Below are 21736 nucleotides of genomic sequence, written 5' to 3'. Positions count from 1 at the left end.
TCAAAGCCCATCAAATGGCAACCCTCTTTATATCACAAATATTCAAATACCATGGCTTGCCAATGTCCATAGTGTCGGATAGAGATCCTAAAATGTCAACTAATTTATGGAAGGGTCTCTTTGAGAATTTTGGGGACAAGGCTAGACTTCTCTTCGGCCTATCACCCGCAAACGGATGGCCAAAGTAAAATAGCTAACCTAACAATTCTTGATCTACTAAAAGCCTATGTAGCGGAAGTAGATCAAAGGTCCCAATGGGAGAAGTACTTACCATTAGTGGAGTATGCCTACAATAACACTTACATACCTCCACCAGAAAAGCACCTTTTCAGGTAATTGAGGGAAGATCCAAAAGTCCCCTAGCACTTAAGGTACATGGGAAGATCTTCGCTGCACATGAGTGTAGCCGAGACCTCAGTAAAAGATTAAGGATGCTATCTCTATCTCACAGCAAAGGCAAAAGGCTGCTGCTAATAAGCACATAAGAGCTCAAGCCTTTAAACAAAATGATTGGGTCTTGCTTAAATTTCCCAAGGCTCGATTAAGGCACACAACGGGCAAGAATCCTACGGGACACCAAAAGTACTATGCTAAGTTAGCAAAAAGGTACTATGGTCCCTTCCAGATTCTTTGACCAATCAATGAGATGACCTATCAACTCAAGTTGCCCAATCATTCGCTCATACACAATGCGTTCCATGTGAGCCTACTAAAGCCTTACAAAGGAGAGCCACCTCAAGAACCAACTATTGAAGACCCATTGGAGATCGAGGACCAAGAAGAGGTGCTGCAGCGCCCGAGTCCATGAAGACAAGGTAGAGGCGGTAAGATTATCCGACGATATCTTATTAAGTTTAAGAACTATCCTTTTGAAGATGCTAGATGGATGCAAGGCATACAATTAAAGGATAACCGAAATCTTGTCAATGCTTACAATGCTTCCCTAGAGTAAGCAAATGTAAAAATGTTAAAATGAACAAAGTTTTTGTCTTATAAGACTCTCATTTTCTTTATTGTGCACAAATGTTAAGAAGTATGCATGCTTAGGATCATGTTTGTGGAGACCGTCTCCCAAACACCAAGTAGAGCTTGTTACTCTACTATGGAAGATTGATACAGACTAATGTGCAGACATGCTTGCGATAGCTAACGCTCTCAAGCACATAATGGACTAGTCAATCTATTCTGGGACGATGTCGTAGGGTAAAATAGGGGTCCTCTACCTGCTAGCAAACGGACTAATGACTAGGCTTTATCCTCTCTACTTCATAATCGAGGACAACTATGATTTCAAGAGAGAGGTAATGTCATAATAACTAATATCTAATTCTCCTAAATGATTTTCTCATGTTAAACTGATCATTTAATATGGAGAAGTGCCAGGGGAGAAAAAGCTAAAATATTGGTAAGGCTGGTAGATCGATCTCAGTAGGGATCCAAAGGAGGAAAAATAGGTATCCAAAGTGGGACCATCTGCAAAAGAGCAATGTGCATGAATGGTGTTTCAAAGACTTTAGGGTTTAGCCCATTAAGACTTCCAAAAAGCTTAGGTTCCAAAATTTAATGAAATGCTCAATGGTCAAGCCTTAGGAAAATTTGGATGCTTGTGGGAAGACTCAAAAGCCTTCCCACATCCCTATCAAGGAGGGGGCGAGCCATTTTTGTAGGGGATGAGAGAGAAACACACACACACACACACACACTCCAGGCTTCCCTTTACACAAAGGGCATAGTGGACACATGTCAGGTTCCTAGCCCAGTTGCCCCCAAGGTGCATTCAAATCCTATTGGATGGCCATAGAGGTGGACCAATGAGAATTAGGCTAGAGTACATTTAGTTTAATTTATTTAAAAACACTTCATAAAAGAACCAATACAAATTAAGCTCTCTAGAAGACTATTGGACAGTCTACCAAGGGGTCTAGTGAGCATTCAGCAGCCCAATGGCTTGTCTGATCCCTATTGGCCAGAAGACTAAGAGGTCCAATGAGAGTTTAATTGAATTATTTAAACACCTAAAGCTCTCACAAAAGGGGAAAGGGGGACACATGTCACAAGGCTAGCAATTATGCTTCTAATTTCCTATTGGCTAATTGGCATGAGCCAATGAGGGGCCAGCAAGAGGAAATAGCAAGAGGGGTCAACCAAGAGAGAGAGGGGGCTGATTTTTGCAAGGCATTATCACACACTCACACAAGCTCATGTAAGAAGACTATCTCCTTCTCAAGCTTTAATGGAAAGCTCATCATCTACTCCAAGCTTGTGAGAAGGGAGGCCTACACCAACAACTCTTGCCTTTGTGATGCAAATCCAACCAAGAGCCAAGCTCCAATGCATGCTCATCTCCTCTACCATGCTAATTACTAAGCTATGCTAAGCTACTAAGAGTGATTATGTGAGGAGAAATACTTCTTTCTCGTAAGAATATTTCTTCTTCCTCTCGATCTACTCTCATACCTCGCTAGCTCTCACCATCTTCGAAGGTGTGTGAGGTCTTGGGTCTAAGACTGTGAGGGAATTGATGTTGTGTTTTCAAGTGCAAGCTTGGTGCTTGAAACTTCCATCTTCATTGCACCAGCAAGTTATTGAAGAAACACAAAGTATTGTATTTTAAAATGTCTCCCTTCATGGGGGAAACCTATAATACAAAGCCTTTTGGAGGGGGGACTGGCTCCATGTAAATCCCCCCCCGCAGAGAGAGAGAGAGAGAGAGAGAGAGAGAGAGAGAGAGAGAGAGAGGGGGTAGATGTGTGCGCCCCCTATTTCCTAGCAAAGTAATTGCGAGAGAGAGAGAGAGAGAGAGAGAGAGAGAGAGAGAGAGAGAGAGAGAGAGGAGTTGCAAACGAATCTTGCAATTTCCTTTTTTGTTGTGGTTCAGACATATCGGCATTACATGTGAGATGCTCCCAATATTCTCTATCCTCCCCCCACCCCCACATGTCTCCTGAGTCCGAGTGCACGTGCCCCCCCTTCCCCTTTTCGGCTGCACACTATTCGCGTAAGTTGAGGTAGCCCTTAACTTACGTTGCCTTCCTTTGGCCTGCGGATCCGAGAGATATGAAATCTTGCCATATAACCAATGGAAAATTTGTATGCATACATAGAGGGCCATGCAAATCTGCCGGCCTGTTGCTAGCCCCAACAAACAAACACACACACACACACACACACACACACACACACACACACAGAATCTGTTTAGATTCTACTTAACAGGAATTTCTTTGGATCGTATACATATTGGCAGTTTGCAGAAATAAATTACATTAGTTAGGAAGATCCCCGTCCCCGTCCCACCCCCGCATCTTCCTACAATAGCCCCTAACTAGCAATCTCGGCATGAGTTTTCTCCTTCGTCGATAGGCCCTCCCCTCCCTCATGACAACTCTCTACAACATCCCCTAACTAGCAATCTCCGTGTGAGTTCTCCCTACGTCTCGCGTACACCCCCAGGTATTCACGATGGTGTTGTAACCCCATTCATTCTCGACTAGCTATTCATGCTTGTGAAGCACCACATTGCTTCTAGAAGAGAGTTGGCACCGTGAAGAAGCACACAGAGAGAGAGAGAGAGAGAGAGAGAGAGAGAGAGAGAGAGAGAGAGATGTCCACAGATTCTCAATTGCATTTTATTTATTTTTATTTTTAGTGTCATTGGATTTCCAAAATTATAATTTTTAGTGTCGCTGGATTTCCACAAATTTCAGGGGCTTATAAATAGCTTTCACGACAACGTGGCAGACCAAGATTACGTCGGCCTAACCCGGTTGGGATGACTCACCTTAAGAGTCGGATTGCCTCCACCTACGGGGGGTTGGGTGTGTGTTGTAATTTCAAAGTTCTACTCTCTCAAACAAAAAAAAAAAAAAAAAAAAAAAAAAAAAGATTGCGTCGGCTGACTCAGCTTCGATTCAATTTCGATCGTACTAGTACTAGGCTTCTGAATTCAATTTCGATCGTAGTAGTCTTCTAATTCTGCTCGGGCGTCATGCGCTGCTCGAAGTTGCTGCCGCTGAGGAGGGCCCTCTCCCAAGCATGCAACTGCACCTACAGCAGGGGCCTCGCTTCTCAGTCCCCCGCACTTCAATGGGACGCCCATCGTCTCTCTGCAGACCAGCTTCACTTTCGACAACTGGCCTCGGTATGTGTCTTTGCTTTCCCCTTCCACATCTCTCTCGCAACTCTTTCATGTCTCAATCTGCTGCAGGATTTTGCACGGCAAGAGTTAATGCCTTCCGCAGCAGAGTGGGATCGCAAGGGATACTTCCCAGTAGACATCCTGCGCAAGGCTGCAACATTGGGGTTTGGTGGCATTTTCTGCTGCCCTGAGTTTGGTGGCTCCAAGTGAGTTCAGTTGCTTCATTCAATCTAAATATAAAGAAGTTACAGTTGACAAAATAAATCGGTACACTATGTATGTGTGTATGCTCAAAACCTTTTGTTTTGTTTTGTTTTTGTTTTTCTTGTCTACACAATTCCTTAGTAAACTCCTGTAACTCTCTAGAACAATTGTGGACCATTGGGTTATAGCCGCATGACAAACTTAATGTTTTTTCTTATTTTTGATGGAGTGTTTAACACTAGGTTGGTAACCTAACAGGACATAAAAGTGTCCTTTCAAGGTTTTGAAAAATACCCTCCAAAACCATAGTAGATCCACTCATTTTGTAAAATCCTTTCATGAGGTTATAGTTCAAGGCCTACTACACATGGAAAAATTAAGAAACTTGTAAAATTTCTCATCTTTTGGTCACACCAAGCCTCCAAAGTTGATGAACCAGTACATTTTCATCAAAATAACCATTTCTTATGTTTTGTTGCATGAAAATAAGATTAGGGATTTTTGTAGGACTTGAGATAAATTCCTTGGTTAACTTCATTGGGTTGGTGATCAGAACATATGATTGCTTCTCACTCACTATTTTTTGTTTTGCTAAAAGAAATAAGTACAAAAAAGTTGAATTTTTTCCATTCTGCAAACCTATCATCAAAGTTTCTATAGCCATGCTCAATACAAATAATATATGCATGTTTTCTTAGTTCCCTGTTGTCCTTTAGGTTTATAAGGAGCCATGGAGCATTTCAAAAGAATAATACATCTCTTACCAAGGGGAATCTTGGGGACAGAGATGAAGTGCTAAATACAACAAACATGAGAAAACTGTGTTCAACATTATGAGTTGTAAAATTCAATAGATATTATTCAATATCTAGCCAAATTTGATGCTTATGATTAGATATGGTTACTACCGACAAAATGCATATAGTTCTCACAAGAAACTAGCAATATTGAAAAAGCTATACTTGATATACTAGAATGTTTCGTTTTTTTTTATAATTGAAAAAATCAACCAGTGTTGTGTACTATGCAAAATAGGGTATTAGGTGCCCCAAAACTCAAGGAATATAAGTTTTATGTTACAATATGTGACATACAAAATCAAAACTGCATTTGGATATCATGAAAGCCACCAAAAAAATCATAGAAGAGCTAAAATTTGGTAAAAAACAAGATTTGATAATTTTTAAAATTTGGTCATAACTTACAACTTTAACATTTATTTCTCCCTAGAAGCACCAAGACATGTTGAGGACTACTAAAGATAGTTTTATAGCATTATAGACCTCACAAACATGAATTCTAGAGTGGTATAGTTGCAAAAAGTTGAAAAAAGCCAAAAACAGGACCCGTTTTTTCACACAGTTTAGGTTGGGAAATGTTGTGCAAGGACAAGATTAAACATGGAATTGATCTTTCAAAAAAATGTCAAGTTTTTTTCAGCTCATGAGACAACTTTCTAAATGGATTGCACCTCAAAATCCATTTTGAAACTCTTGACATAATTCAAGGAAAATGGTCACTTAATAGGACATAAAAGTGTCCCATTACCAACCTAGTGTTAAGAGAGGTATCAACTAGGGGACCGCACATAATCTCCCATCATCCACTGTGACTATTCACCTTGTTTGGATGGTGGGAAACTTCAAAAGAGCCCATGAAGGTACAATTCAGAAAAGCTGATGAAAGGTAGCTATGTAAGAGATTTACATACAGAGGATTACAAATGTTTAGGGACACCCCCCCGGCCCCCACACCCTCCCCTCCTCCCCAAAAACAAAGAAACAAAGAAAAAGGAAACAGGCAGATATGTTGGAGAGTGTATGATCACCACTTAGGATGCATTGTGTGCTTGTATTGGCTAGTCTAGCACTGCATGTCCATTTTGGGTAATTTTTTTCCATTGTTTTTGGGTGCCTTCATTTTCGGGCCGTCCTCAAGATTGGCTTTCAGGTTAAGCATATGCGACCTTTATGTTTCATGGACTTATTGCCATTTGTTATTTATGCTAAAGTTAGTGCATCATTCTATCAGACACCTCTTCCCATTGCCTCTCTTGTCATTGTCGCCATTGTGTGCACTTCTGTTCTCTGTTCTGCTATCAAAGGCCCGAAGGTTGACTACTCATCCTCTACATGACTTGGGAGATTTGGGGGAGAATGCCATTGTAGTAAATTGATCTTTCTTTCATATTTTCCATCTTATGCAGATTGGCCTCTGTTTGGCTGTGGGTTTCCTTCTCCGAGTTATTGCCCATGCTGTCCTTATCTTAGGAGCTTGCAATTGATAGCAATCCTCCATGCCATCAATTGCACTAGCTGCCCCCTATTTGGCAGCCCATTTGAGCCACTTACAGGGTGCCGATGTGCTCTCAAGTGCTGATTTTGCAACCCATTCTGTTGTGATCTTTTTGGTGACTACCTGTTGCACCTTTTTTTTTTGGATCAGCAAGCCTTCTTCAAACTTTTCTGGCCTAATGGTGTATAACAGTATGTACATCATTATATGCTACCTGCACCGTTCTTGTGAACATTTTCTTGGGATAGTGCTCTCACTAGATTGTATGTGCTCAAGTGTAGGGTTTTAGTAGGATTTCAAACATAACTAAGGTAATCTTAACTTTGTTGTTATGTAGATTGACAAGAGCAGATGGAGCTGTGATATTCGAAACCTTGGCATATGGAGATGTGAGTACGACTGCATATTTAACCATCCATAACATGTGTTGCTCCCTCATCGATAGGTCGGTTTCTGGCACACCAGTTGTCTCTCAGCTGTTTCTTTCGTCAACATCGTGACTAGAGTCTCTTTGAAACGTAGCAGGTTTGGAACAGAAGAGCTACGAGCCCAGTGGTTGCCAAGGCTCACCACAATGGTAGCTTCCAGATTCATAAGTGTATCTGTTGTCATGTTCTTCTAACTGCTACCTCTAGTGGTTCTGATATAAAAAAGATGACAGGAACTTTTGTCTTCTTACTGCTTGACTGAACCGGGAAGCGGCAGTGACGCAGCTTCTTTGCAGGTCTTCATTGACTCATTTCTATTAATTCTGGCCTATGGAGGTTAATGATTTCTCATACCCTTTCTACTTGCTTGCTAAATTGCAGACTACGGCACGTCAGAAGCCTGGAAACACAGATTATATACTCAATGGAAGCAAGGTAGAATCTTTTAAGATATGAATTGTTATGTTTGATGATTGCTTTCCTGCCACTTAAGTATCTATGTGCAAATGAGCCAGCCCTTTCACAGGCTGTGGGGATCACTTAGTCGGAGCTCATCAAACTTCTTCATTGACATGATATGATACGGTTGTTGTCATTGAGTTACAACACAATCTCTCTCTCTTGATCATGGCATTTTGGTTCAGGAGCAGAACTATGTAGGTTTCTTTGGAGGTTGACAATGCTTAAGGGGGAATTATTTGTGTGTATGCTGGACTAGAGCTTATGCAAGGGCTTGGTTTTGGCAATAGATTGGGGATGTGTTGCCTATTATGGACTAATTTCAACAATGTAGTGATTGCAAAGGATTGGCGAGCAATTGTGTCTCTTGCCCTACCTTCTATCGCACCCTTTGAGAGAGAAGCTTGGGACAGATTTCTCTTTGCAGTTTTTGATGTGTAGATGCATGGCATTTACCTCCTTGCCTCGTATTTTGCAGTCATTGTAGTTTTTTTGGGGTTTTCAAAGACAGTCTGGATGGCTATCAAAGAGATTAGATAGATTCGATGTTGTCCTTTGGGCAACCTCTCACAGGGGGACAATCACGATCTAGCCTATGATAGTACTGTCCAACCATCCGTCGATTTCTTTGCAATTGAGGTTTCATGTATCCTCTGGACCTAGACGAGTATCACGGATTCTTGCTTCATGTTACATGATGCCTCATTGTGCCAGAGTTTATGAGAGGCTTGGTCCCATATCAGTCCCTTTGCTATGGATCCGGCCGTTCACCTCGCCACAAGTATTGCAGCATCATCTCACGCATGCAGACATGTATCCATAATGAGATGACATGATATTTTTGTTACAGGCTTGGACACTCCAAGCGAGAAATCAATAGCAACACAAACAAAAACTGTAAAATCATTGGACTTAGAGAGAGAGAGAGAGAGAGAGAGAGAGAGAGAGAGAGAGAGAGAGAGAGAGAGAGAGAGAGAGAGAGAGAGAGAGAATGGACACGGCACGGCGGAGTTCCAAGCCAAGACGCATTGGCCCCAATGATCTTTAGGGTTTTAGGCCCCTCGGTAGGTGCTCCACAAGTTCTTTAAGTTGGGTTTATTTTTTTTGAAAATCTTGACCCCGCCTCTATGCTTCTCATCTAAATCTGCAAGTTGGTAAAACTTCTGCTGAGTTCAGTTTCTCTTGTCCTCCTAGCCATCCCTTTCCAGTTGGGCACACCACGTCATCACTTTGTGACATTCCCCCCTCTTGAAAGAATTGTAATTGCCCTCGATTACGCTTGCAATCCAGCCATAGGATAGAAACTTTCTTCAGTAGACACCGACTCTTTGTATCCATGCACCAGACTCCACCAATCCAACACTTCTACAAAGACATAAGTCACTGATCACTCACATTTCTATCGAGGGTCTCAGATACAAATCATGATCATTGTAACCTATTTAGCAATTGCATCCAGATTGTGCTGATCTTTTCACGGATGTCTTGATCTACTAAATCTTATTAGTATCATATTTATATCCTTTCTTTTCACATTTGAATCAAGCAAACTATGCCCCATGACCATCCCACAAGAGAGTACATCCACATAGTATGAGGTTCACAAAATCACACACTTAGTTCACACTGGACATCGTGTTTCAATCATTCAATCTAGCCCTCTCATTTTGTCTAGAACTCTTTATGCACCTAGATTAGCCATCGCATCCTTCTGGAACTCTTGATGAACACACAACAGTATCCAGTCATCTCATCCAGATAGACATCTCGATGCATTAGAATCTCATTCAGTTCTCTTTCACTTAGCCATCACATCCAGATCTTGCTGATCTTTAACAGATGTCTAGATGCACTAAGAATCATTCATTAGACAATGTTGTAGCCATTTCAACTTTCTCTCCATGTCTCTAACAACACACACACGAAAGAGCACACGTCTTAAGGAAATTTTCAATTCAATGTACATCTAGTCATAAAGTCATTCTGCAAAATATTGTCAGTCTATGAGTATCCCTAAATTCTCAAAGAGAAATTAGTGACTTTATTCAATCTGTGACAAAAGAGTGAAGTGGCTCCCCTCTTGGTAGTCCACACCGCACGAGATTCAACTTGTTGATCTGTAACTTTTGGCATAGACATTGCTACTATTCCAAAAGCTTCAAGGTACAACTCTCTCTCGAAAAGAATTTGCGATGTTTTCCTTCTCCGTCCACTTTGCATCGAGGGCCAAAAAGTACTCTCGACCAAATTATCCGGTTGACCTAGCTTACCTTTTTGTTCTTTTTTTCTGTGCCCCATGACCTATTGGTAGCCGTGTTGGCCTCCCTTGTCCTTGACACTTCAATCTGGCTCTTTGGAATTCTTTGATCTACCAGTTGATTCCCTTTTTATTCTTTTCTTGTGCCTTGGGACTTGTTGGTAGCCTTGCTGGTCTCCCCTATCCGCTAGCATTTCAATCTCAATCGTCGGAATTCTCTGATGAACCATCAGTTGATTTCCCTGCTTCGTCGGATGAAACCGGCCTGTTGGGGTGGTAGGTGTTGGCTTTCACTTGAAGTTTCTTTACTTTAGACTTTACGACACAAAGGAACTTCACGAATAAGCCTGCGACTCGAATTCAACACTTCAAGACAAACCACGGCCTGGCAGCTAGAGCGCTACCAAGCAGACAACGACACCCTGTTGGCCCCAAAGACTGGCACCCCTTTCGGTATTTCTTTATTCTTATTATACTTGAGAAAAACGTGTAAACTTCCACAAGATGTCCCACTTTTTATCGAGCTCAAATTTCTCTACTCCAACCCGATTTCGGCAACATAACCGTAGTAGAAGTCTCCACAGACAAAATCCCAAGCCAACATTGACTTTCCACTCACTTTAGAGCGCTTTGCAAAACTTGGCGAGAAATTGCAGCTCGTTGAATTCTCTGTTTTTGCGCTCCGATCTGCGTGCCGGTCACTTTTCTGGGTAGCCCTTGAGCTCTTGCACCTGTAGGGTCACTTGCCCCTTGAATTAGATGAGATTCCTTGTGGGAAATCTCTCCAAAATGGCCTGTACAAGCACCCAATGCTTTCCCGAGGCTCCCCTGATGAAATAAACGATCCGAACCCTTGCACCTAGCCCTCACCAAGCTGTCCAAACCTGTCCATGGCTGTAAGTACAGGTTTGACCCAATTTCGCCAACATAACGGCGCAAATATCCGTGTAGGTCAAAAGTACACTTCAAGGACACTTTCCCTTGCGGAATGAAAGCTTTCCAGTGAGCTGCAGGTCAATTTCAACATGCTGTAATTTTCTGTTTTGCCACTTTTAGGTGCCTACTGCTCCCAAGGCCTTTCCGAGGTTCCCATGGCACTTCCCTGCAGTTTAGGTGCGAAACCCTAAACTTGCAGAAAAACACAGCAGGCTGTAATTCTCTGTTTTGGACCGTTTCGAGCGGAGCGAGCACGCCTACGCGTGTCTTAGGTGCTCCCGCATGCAATGGGACAGTTCCCTAGTAAATTGGACGAGTTTTCACGCGAGAAAACTCTCCGTTCTTGCATTCCTTCGCGATGAAACTGTGCGTACCTAAAGGGGATTAGCAATTAGCTAATCCGGTTCGTGTACAGAAGGCTCTTGCCTTGGCAAATGTGCATAAACCCCCAGGACTGTACATGGTCATCTGAGAAGCCCAACTAGTGGGGCATTACCATATGTGCAAAGGGGAGAGAGAGATGCGCGAGAGCAAATCGTCGCGCTACATAGAGCAAGGGAGAAGGCAAGCTTTCCATTAAAACTGTAGTCACCTACACCCACTACTCACACACACTGAAGCAAAAAATCAGCCCCCTCTCTTGAAATGGGCGCCTCCTCTTCTTGCAGACCTGGCAAGTACATGTGGAGCCGCCATGTGTCCAGTTTGCCTCTTTTGAGTTAATTCGCTAGTACCCACCAACTTATAAGTGTAGCGAGGGGCCTAAATGACTTTGAACTGAGCCTACACACCCTTTTATTGCTTGGATTCCAGTGCCGATTAGCCCGACCAACTCGTGGTGACCTGCCCTTCCCGACTGTGGGTGAAACTCTCGGCCGTCGGCCATTTCACACTGGCCACGCAATGTCCGGTCATTTGCAACTTCAAAAAGAGGGTCCCAAAAATTGAACAAAAATTATCGGAAAGAAACCAACAACTCAAGTTAGCTTTTGCCACGTCCTCGTGACATCGGAACTTGAGATGCACTATCATTTGATTCCCTTTGTTCTCTGGAGTCCTCTAATGAAATTGCATTTGGTTCCCTTAGTTCGTTGGAACCCTCGGATGCACTACCATTTGATTCCCTTACTTTTTGAGAATATTTGATGAACTTTCATTCGGTTCCCCCGGTTCATCTCTTCACTTGAAGAAGGTAACACTAGCATGTTCGTAGAATAAGTCAATGAGCTGGCATGCATTTCAAAACCTTGCTTGGCATGTTCCATAAGTCTCTGAATAGAATCAGACTTTTGAAAACGAGGACATTGGCAAAAAGGTATCCTAACTCTCTGGCAATAGTTGTCCAATGTGTCTTTCTTATTCATTTCTCAAACGATGCCAAGGTGTGATGACATCTTCTTCATATTCTTCTAAGATTGAAGTTGAAGTGAAAACTCTCTTGAATTTTACCCACTTCATAGGTGCTTCTCTGCGTAACAACAAAGTAGACCACCATGTCCATGCATTTCCTTTCCAGTAAGATGCCGCCCTTTGCACCTTGGAGCGTTCCAAGAACCGACCTCCCGAGAGGGCAACATCAAGCTATTGTATAAACTCAAGGGCTAGATGGGTGTCCTAATAGCCTGAAAACCGATCAAACCTGATTGACCTCCATCTTTGAAATTCTTGGTCTTCTGGTCTATTTTTTCATCGTCAGAAGTGGACGAACTCTCCTCCTCTGAACTGCCAGATGGCCTCCCATAGACTTTTTAAAAAATCCGCTTTTCTGGCTTTTTCTCCGCTTCTTCCGCCTTTTCTCATCCTCTTTGGAACTAGAGGACAACGAATTGTCAGAACGCTTTACTTCTTTCCTTGCTTTGATGTGTGCTACTTAGCACGAATGATGGATCCTTTTAAAGAGAGATGAGGGAGAGTCAGAGATGTGGAGAGAGAGAGAGAGAGAGAGAGAGAGAGAGAGAGAGAGAGAGAGAGGAGGAGAATGACACCGGATGGGGTTCCAACCAACCCTCTCAAGGGGCCCCACACCGTTGCCCATGTGGGATTTGCTTTTGATTGCATAAATGGAATGTACACACATGCAATACCTTAATGCAGACTCTACCGACTCGAATGGGGAATGTCACTGTGGTAACTCTTCGAGATGAAGCATGTCAAGGGCTGATTTGAATCTTGATGCACCTTTGGATGGGTTGCTGATGCCCACCAAGGGGGTAGATCTGGGGCTGATTTGTGCTTCTAATGTGAGAGGAATGAAGGGCTGAAAATTGGCTGCAAAAATGCAGATCTGACACGTAAAGCAGGGTTTAAAACGCAGATGATGATGAAGCCGATAATGGACAACAATGGGAGCACTCAATGTGGCGAGGGAATGGCCAAGATTCGGGCTGCAGCAGGTAAGAAGGCATCCGCAGATCCAAGCAATCTCCAATGAGGAAGAGGGTCAAGAGGTTGTGGCAACCACTATTCTTAGTTGTTGGTGTGTACTTTTGACCTACAGGGGTTTTGTGCCGTTATGTTGGCGAAATTGGGTCAAAAACGTGTAATTACAGCCATGGACAGGTTTGCACAGCTTGGTGAGAGTTAGGTGAAAGCATTCGGATCTATTTGCAATAAGAATAAAGAAATACCGAAAGGGGCGCAGTCTTTGAGGCCTATAGAGTGTTGTTGTCTGCTTGGAAGCACTCTAGCTGCCAAGCCGTGTGTTTGTTTGAAGTGTTAAATTCCAATCATAGGTTTATTCGTGAAGCTTCTCTGTGTCGTAAAGTTTAAGTAAAGATTCGGGGGAAAGCTAAAGTCTACCGCCCTACGGGCCCGTTTCATGGTTCCGTTGTCGGGACAGAATCACTTTCTCCTTAAAGAGTGAGCCTTGGTTGGTTTGCGGCGAAGACACAGAGCATAGGAACTCGGAATTACACTATGGCTGATACGACAAACAACGCTAGGGAGGAGGGTTCCTCTTCACAGGACAGACAGGTTGTTCCTCCTCCAGTGTTCGAGCGTGGCGAGAGTTCACGGCCACCCATTTCTGTACTTTTTGTTGATTTTAATGCTTCACAAGGTCAAGGGTATATGACTGGGCATCTAGATGAGGACGCGTTTAGAAAACAGTTGGTTGCCGCTGTGAATGTGTTTTCTCGGCTGGTGCAAAATCCTAGGTTTATGGAATTTCTGCAAGCCCCACCAGTGTCACAGCAGACAAGGCAACTGTCTCATGTAGTAGAGTCTGTTGAGGCTCAAGCTTAGGTCCCTTGTGCGTCTCAGCAGGGCAGGGAGCACTCACATGTTGCGGAGTCAGTTGGGGCTCCAAGACAACTTCCTTCTGTCCACAAATAGGTGGTTAGGACGCCTATTCCACAAGCTTTTCAAGTTCAGCCAGCCACCTTTCAAAGTCCAAATGATGCATCAAATGGACAGGGAACCGGTTTCCAAGCTATGCAACAGGTTTTTCCACCACCCACGCTACATGCTGGGTATTTTGGGGGTGGATCCGTGTTTCAGAGCATGGTTGGTTATGCGCCTGGAAACTAGCAATATATGCCAGGAATAGTCTTTGGGGGTATGCAAGGCATGATGTCAAACCCCATGTATGGTAACATTAGCATGCAACAAGGGTTTCGGTGCAATCAGGGCCAGTTTGGGGTGCCACAGGGCAATTTTGGCATGGATGGTTTTTCCGACCAGCAGGCGCATATGGCACAAGTGACGCAAAATGTCAATGGCCAAGGGCCGCCGATGATCCCTATCACAATGTCCATCTTGCAGACAATTCCCTCTGATAATTTGGGAGCACTGGAAAAGCCAAAAGCATACAAAGAAGGTGGTGCAGCGCTGAAGTTTGACACTTTCAGCGGCTTTGAGGATGAGGCAAAGGCTCTTACTTTCCGCCAGCAGTTTGATACAGCTTATGCAGGGGGGAATTTTACAGAAGCCTCCAAGGTGAGGAAAGCTACCACTTTCTTGAAAGGCAATGCGCTTACATGGTGGACGACACCGTTGATGCAAGGACAGGCACCCGCCACATGGGTATACTCCAAGCAAATGTTTGCATCTGCGTGGCTGTCAAATGAATTTGAAGCCGATGTCATGAAGGATTGGCACCAACTTATTGCAGTTGCTTGCAAGAGCATATAGGAGTACAACCAAAGGTTCCCTATGATAATTTGGGAGCACTTGAAAAGCCAAAAGCATACAAAGAAGGTGGTGCAACGCTGAAGTTTGACACTTTCAGCGGCTTTGAGGATGAGGCAAAGGCCAGCAGTTTGATACAGCTTATGCAGGGGGGAATTTTACAGAAGCCTCCAAGGTGAGGAAAGCTACCACTTTCTTGAAAGGCAATGTGCTTACATGGTGGACGACACTGTTGATGCAAGGACAGGCACCCGCCACATGGGTATGGCTGTCAAATGAATTTGAAGCCGATGTCATGAAGGATTGGCACCAACTTATTGCAACTGCTTGCAAGAGCATACAGGAGTACAACCAAAGGTTCTGTAAAGTGTTGCTCTCAGTAACCTCCTACAAGTTTGTGCCACTGACAGAGCAGATTGAGAAGTATTGTTGTGGGCTGTCGAAAGGGCTTCGAGACTACTGTTGAAAGAACAGAGTGGCTACCCTCACTCAGCTTATGGAAGTTGCCAACATTGGTCATGCCTTGTTGAAGGGAGAGGACGGTGGGTTTCAGGGCAACGTGAAAGGGGGTCAACAAAAGAAAAATTCAGTAAAAAAGCACGTTGTGAAATTGACTCTTGAAGCGTCCCAGGGGTCTGAAAAGACAGGGAAAGCCAAGGACTCAGCCAGACTTCTAAAGGATAGGCCAAGAAAAAGAAAAGGAAGCCTTTTGTGCGCAAGTTGTTCGAGGAAAAGAAGGCTTTAATGACTAAGAACAAATGCTTTTTATACGAGCAGCCTAGCCATTTTGTTGCAGATTGTCCCTAGAGGAGGCCAGCTGACTCAGAGGATAGGAAAGGGAAGAAGCCCAAACCCACGGTCCGGTTAGTGCCAGATATGGTGGGTGATAGGCCAAACTCAGATGCCAGTGAGCTATGCAAAGCGTGGGGTAAAGTCAGAGGCCAGACATCACTTATTTTCTTTAAAAGCAAACTTTATCCCACCAGAATTGGCCGCCAAATTGGGCATCAAAGCTGAAGAGATGGGGTACACAGCAGAGGCAGGGTTGGCATGTCCTGGCCACTTAGAATGTGTTACGCCTATCATTGGAAAGCTTCGTCTGCATATTCAGTCATGTGGACGCAAAGGAATTTTACATCATGCCATTGGAAGGGTGCGATGCGTTGTTGGGAATCCCGTGGATGTTCCGCATACATGGAGTGTTGGATGTCTTCAACACGAAAATCACCCTTTGTAATAGGGGCAAAACCACATCCTGGATGTAAAGCTTAAAGGGGAGTTTGTCCCTATTGTATGTGCTTTGACTATCACTTCTGTAATTAAGAATCATCTTTCTGCGCACTTGATTTTTGCATGTGATGTTTCAGATAATTGTCAGTCAAATTTATATGTGCTAGATAAAGAAAGGTCATCATTTTTGCGAGAGTTTAATGACTATTTTTCTAACTCATTACCGTCTCGGTTGTCGCCGGAGAGGCCTGAGGGTCATACTATTCTAGATAAGCCATGGGAAAGTATTGCTATGGATTTTATCTTTGATATGCCAAGAATGCCAACACAGAATGATGGTATATGGACCATTATTTGTAGGTTCAGCGCAAGCAGGCCCATTTTGGCAAACTGGAGCATCTGCTTTGCGCACTCATCAACATGTTGTTGACGTTGCATCTCCATGAGTGATACTGTGAAGGCCAAGGTGGCCCGTATTCATGATTTGCTAATCCATTTGAATTTTCAGTACCGCCTCCTGTTTCAAGAAGTATCAGGAGGGTTCGTCTGATTCTTGCGGGATTCGTCGTTTGAACCCATGTATTTGGGATTCTTTATGGCTTATGCCCTGTAAGACAGAGCGATGAAGACGGGAGCACGTCTGATGCGCGATGAAGTAAGGATGGGAGCCGCTAATAAGTTCGGGGTCGGAACACGAAGATTCTTTAATATCAAGTTCCAAAGTGCCCAAGTGCCGTGTCTCCTCTTCGATAGGACCGGTATGCTTTGAGAAAAGCACACGCCTGATGCTGTGATACCATTGTCACGGGCTTGGGCACCCCCAAGACGAGAATCCAACACGACACACAAGAGAATCACTCAAAATACTTCACAACTTTAAATCACAGTTCAATTCGAGACGACACGGCCCGACATAGTTCTGTGCCCGGAGGTATTGGCCCCAAAAACTGGCGCCCCTTTTGGTATTTCTTTTAATATTAACAATAGAGCAAAGTTACAACTACCCGTGGGACCTCTGCTCTCAGAGTTAACGTCCAGATGCTCTGAAGAGTGAGGCCCTCGGGGCTTATTTATTGATACAAAGGATGCCCCAAAAGCAGTAAACTCAAAAGCAAGGAGTCCCAAAAGCAATTGACTCCAAAATCTTTCCCCAAAAAGCATCAATGCAATTTTCGGAATCCGTACAGTTTTGCCACGTCAGCAGTCAGCGCAAAAAGTGGGATTCCTCATAGTCTGCCACATCAGCAGTCAGCGCGTTTCATGGACGTCCGTACAGTTGCCACATCAACGCTCCGTACAGCATGCCACGTCATCTGTCTATATTGCTGTTCGTACTATCTAGTCGGGCAGTACTGCCACATCATCATTTTGTGACAATAATCCCTTTCTGATGCTCTCGTCACCCTCCATGTGACGCACTAGAAATACCCATCACTTAGTCCTTTTTCACCGAACTTACGGAACAACTCCTTCCCGATGCTCTATGTCACGCATCCCTTGATGCATCAGAGATGTCTATCCGGAATCCGGATGGTTGAATACTTCTTTTCGATGCTCTTTGTCACCCATCCAATGTGACGTATCGGAATTACCCGTTCTTGGTGGCCTACAAATATTCCCGCTCACAGGTTTCCCGTAATTTCTCTAAATGGCGTACTAGAAATATCTGTACTCGGACGTCTCAAGCAAGAAAAACCCTCTCACATATAAATCCAATAATTCATTTAGAAATATATATTTTTTCAGATAAAGCTAATTTAGCAACAGGTTTGGATGAAAGATAGTAGCCCCTAAACAGACCTCCTTAAGAGAGGTTATTAGATTAGGCTTGAGAGGATGTCCAGAGCAACTAGACAGACAGACAAAGCTAGACCAGCAGTCGGAGGCAGCTCAAGATCAACCTGAGATGCCCCTAGATAGGCCAGGTCAGTAGCCCTTCGATTCCTTGGAGATCTGGTCACAATCGTCTTACAGCAGGCACTATTGGGGGTAGTGGGTATCCTCACTATGATGAGGAGATTGATTATTCATCAAGTTTTGCATCGTTCCCTGAGATCTTACTCGCCCATTTCTTTACCTGTGGTCCCATGGAGATTTCTAGATATTTTTTTGAGGAGTGAGCCACTGTCACGGGGACGTGCAACTGTTAACTATGTCACGAGGACGTGGCAACTGCTAACTTTAGTTGTTGGTTTCTTTCCAATGGGTTTTGTTTTATTTTTGAGACCCTCTTCTTGAAGTAGCAAACGGTCGGACATTGCATGGCCAATGTGAACGGTAGTTTCACCCGCAGATGGGTAGTGGTCGGCACTGGAATTCGTATGGTAAGAGGATGTCTAGGCTCAGAGCAGGATCATTAGGTCCCCCCCGTCGCACTTAGCAAGTTGGTGGATACTAGGAAGTGAACTCAATAAAGGCCTAAAGTCAAGGTGTGACTGCCAATAGAAAGTATCCGACAGTTGGGCCACATTGCACTTTTGGATGCGGTCCCAATGAGGATAGATGGTCAGATGACCAGTGGGAGCCCAACGGAAGCATCTCCTAAAAATTAGGGAATTGCTATTTTGGGCCGTGAAATCTGTTCGCGTCATTAGCTTCAAGATGACAAGGGGAACATTTTATTACTCTGCTACAAAGTCAACTGATGCACCGGTTGAGAGATTTTTAAGGAGGAAGCCCAATGCTATGAGTTGCTATATCAGTCAAAGAGCTAGCGCTGGACATGCTTGTTTCTGGCATTTGCTCCATTGCAAGAGTCGAACAAAGCTTTTGGCAGATTTGTGTAGGTCTCTTACAGCCAGAGAGCTTCAACCCCATGTTTTGATTAGAGTATCTTATCCCTTGATGTATCCTTTGGCTTGTATGCCCATGATCTCAATGTATATCTTTTAGGGTTTTTCCCATATTTCTTGTATATGGATCTATGGTCGATTTTATGTAAGGCAAAGGGTCACAAGGCCCACTTTTGCTTTGTGTGTGTGTGTGTGTGAGAGAGAGAGAGAGAGAGAGAGAGAGAGAGAGAGAGAGAGAGAGAGAGAGAGAGAGAGAGAGAGAGAGAGAGAGAGAGAGAAGGATAAGAAGAAGAAAAAGATAGAATTTTAATGTCGTGGGAAACTATCCCAAGAGACCTTAAAAATTTATTTGGCGAGGAGAGTTGAACTCAAGACCTGTTATTCAAGAGAGAGAGATTTAGAAGGGTGTTAGCTATGCCAGAGGACTCACAATGACAGGGCTAGATGGGATTACGTGCCGGCAAGATCTTTACGTCGTTTGTCAGATGCTTCCTTGGTTGGTGCATAGATTATTGGTTTCACTTATAGGGTTCGCAGAGGGGTGCTTCTCGTGTGAGAGAGATTGATGAGACTATTCTAGCTGACTGGCATGGCTTCATGGGGGACAAACTATTTTACCTTCTCATCAGTGTTGGTGGGTGTTTTTTGATTGCTACACAGCAAGGGACTCTAGTATTTATGATTGTCAAGACTAGCCATCATGGGCGTCACGTCAGACTGGAGTTTCAAGGTGAGAGAAAGGCCATTATGCACCGCCCCAGTGGTTCATTTTACACTCATCGTACAAGGCACCTTGGCATTTACATAGCCTTCACATTGTTATCTTGCTTTTGTACTTCCTCCCATTGGGCATCTCCAGAAGTCCCTTTGAAAACAGAATACAGCCCCCTTTCTCGCAGAGAGAGAGAGAGAGAGAGAGAGAGAGAGAGAGAGAGAGAGAGAGAGAGAGAGAGAGAGAGAGAGAGAGAGAGAGAGAGAGAGAGAGATGAGATGAGATGAGATGAAATGTTATATTAATTAATGTCTTCAAAAGGCCAAAATGACCTATGAGACCAAAAAGTTACAACGCGGTGAATCTGATACAATGTCTGAGTACCAAAAATAAAAAGGTACTGAAAAAAGGGGTACTATAGAATCCTAAACTGCTAGATGTGAACTAAGCAGCTAGCTGGAACTGTCTAGGATATGAGTAGGGAGGGTGAAAGTAGTGAATGAGGGCTAATACAACACAATGTGGGTGTGTGTGTGGGGATATAATGGGTAAGAGCTGATACAAAGGTTGGTACAAGATGAGCAGGGTGTACAATCCTCAAAAGAGCTAAATCACAGGAGATCCATCATCTGTCGCTAGTGGATCTCATCAATCTCCTCCATGGTCAGTAGTCTGACCGAGCGTCGTGCATGTCGGGCCAAAGTGACCCGAATCCTCTAATGCAGCCTTTGTCGCTGCTGTCTGGTCCTTTGCAGTGGTGGGCGTCTGGATCTCCCTAGCTCGGTTGCTCGGTTGATCAGCGTGCCTCAGGTGTAAGGAGAATGTGAGCTTTGTTGTGGTAGGTGCTCCTCCGGCTACCCAGTGCCCGCTCTAAAGAAGTCTGTGATCTGTCTCTGAGATTGGCTAGCCTCTCCTCCATCAGGCTCTCTTTGTGTCTGTGCAACTCGAGCAACCAGACATCTATGGTCCTCATACGGCATGACTCTAGAGAGTGGTCCAAAGCCCTCTCTTAACAGACAATGAAAGCGGACTCGTATCTCATAGTAATCTGGGCAGTGGCATGTGTAGTGCAACTCTGTCTCAGGCTCCATGTGACATAGGAGACATGTCTTGGCCTCTGTTGATACTCCGTTGTATCTACCTGTCTCGACCCAAAGCTGGTGTGAAGATGTGCGTATCTGGCCAATAGCACATCGTATCCCATGAGATAAGTGGGTGTCTATGACTCCATGTATCTGGGCCTCGTCACAGAACCATCCTCGGTAAGCTGGAGAAGATGCTCTCTATAGAAAGCCATCTTAGTGCCCAACTCCTGTGCCGGCTGTATCGAAGTCCTCCTTGTCCCAAGTTCCATAGGGTCTCTTGACTTGAAGATAGGTACAATAGTAGATAAACTCCAAGTATCAAGCAGGCCTCTATAGAAAGCCATCTTAGTGCCCAACTCTTGTGCCAGCTGTATCGAAGTCCTCCTGGTCCCAAATTCCATAGGGTCTCTCGACTTGAAGATAGGTACAATAGTAATAAACTCCAAGTATCAGGCAAGCCCTCCCACATGGCACGGTTGAACATCACTGCTAGAAGCTGTGCGAGAAGATCCTATCAATGGCCTTCTTCACCATCTCAGTGGTGAAAAAAGCACATGTGTGTAGGCATGGCTCGGGGGGGGGGGTCGGGAAGAGGCGGCTATCCAGGAAGTGTGTATAGAGATGATGCATACTAGCCCCAGGCCTCTGTAGAAGTAATGGCAAGAGGGGGGGAAGTGCTCATGAAAGAGTCGCCATGCCTCACTCGAGTCTTGACTCAAGAATAGCTGATATAGATCTTGCTCTAGTCGAGCCAAAAATGCCCTCTTCTTTTGCTGCACTAGTTGTCGGAAGGCAGTCGGAGACTGTCTATGAGTGATGTCCCCCAAAAGCACCTCCCTCTGAAGTTTGGCTCTCATCTTGTGGCACTCCTCATCATACTAGTTGTTTTGGGGCATGCTCCCAAAACGTCGTGTCACGTGCACATCTAACCCTATGTGTACGTGGACAAGCTACTTCATGACAAGGGTTCAGTTCAGTTCAGTCAGTCTAGAATAGGAAGTGATCTGGCACTTTTGTGAGGCTGTTCGCAGACCGTGCATGTTGAGACACTTAGAGTAGATGCATATCCTCT

The 21736-nt window shown here is 44.1% G+C and overlaps 1 protein-coding gene across 1 annotated transcript in view; it reads left to right on the top strand.

The window, feature by feature from the left end:
* Positions 1-3960: 3960 nt before the first annotated feature.
* Positions 3961-21736, top strand: part of LOC147463346 (uncharacterized) — a 35768-nt gene continuing 17992 nt past the window's right edge. Inside the window, exons 1-6 of the mRNA XM_086528585.1 lie at positions 3961-4141; positions 4208-4344; positions 6975-7082; positions 7163-7214; positions 7299-7361; positions 7447-7500. Coding sequence (XP_086384711.1) covers positions 3989-4141; positions 4208-4344; positions 6975-7082; positions 7163-7214; positions 7299-7361; positions 7447-7500 — 567 coding nt within the window. The 5' untranslated portion in view covers positions 3961-3988. The remainder of the gene's footprint in view (positions 4142-4207; positions 4345-6974; positions 7083-7162; positions 7215-7298; positions 7362-7446; positions 7501-21736) is intronic.

Source organism: Adiantum capillus-veneris, chromosome 2 (genome assembly GCF_014529385.1).
Source record: "Adiantum capillus-veneris isolate H3 chromosome 2, ASM1452938v2, whole genome shotgun sequence".
Classification (NCBI taxonomy): Eukaryota; Viridiplantae; Streptophyta; class Polypodiopsida; order Polypodiales; family Pteridaceae; genus Adiantum; species Adiantum capillus-veneris.
This window is presented reverse-complemented; position numbering and strand designations above follow the sequence as displayed.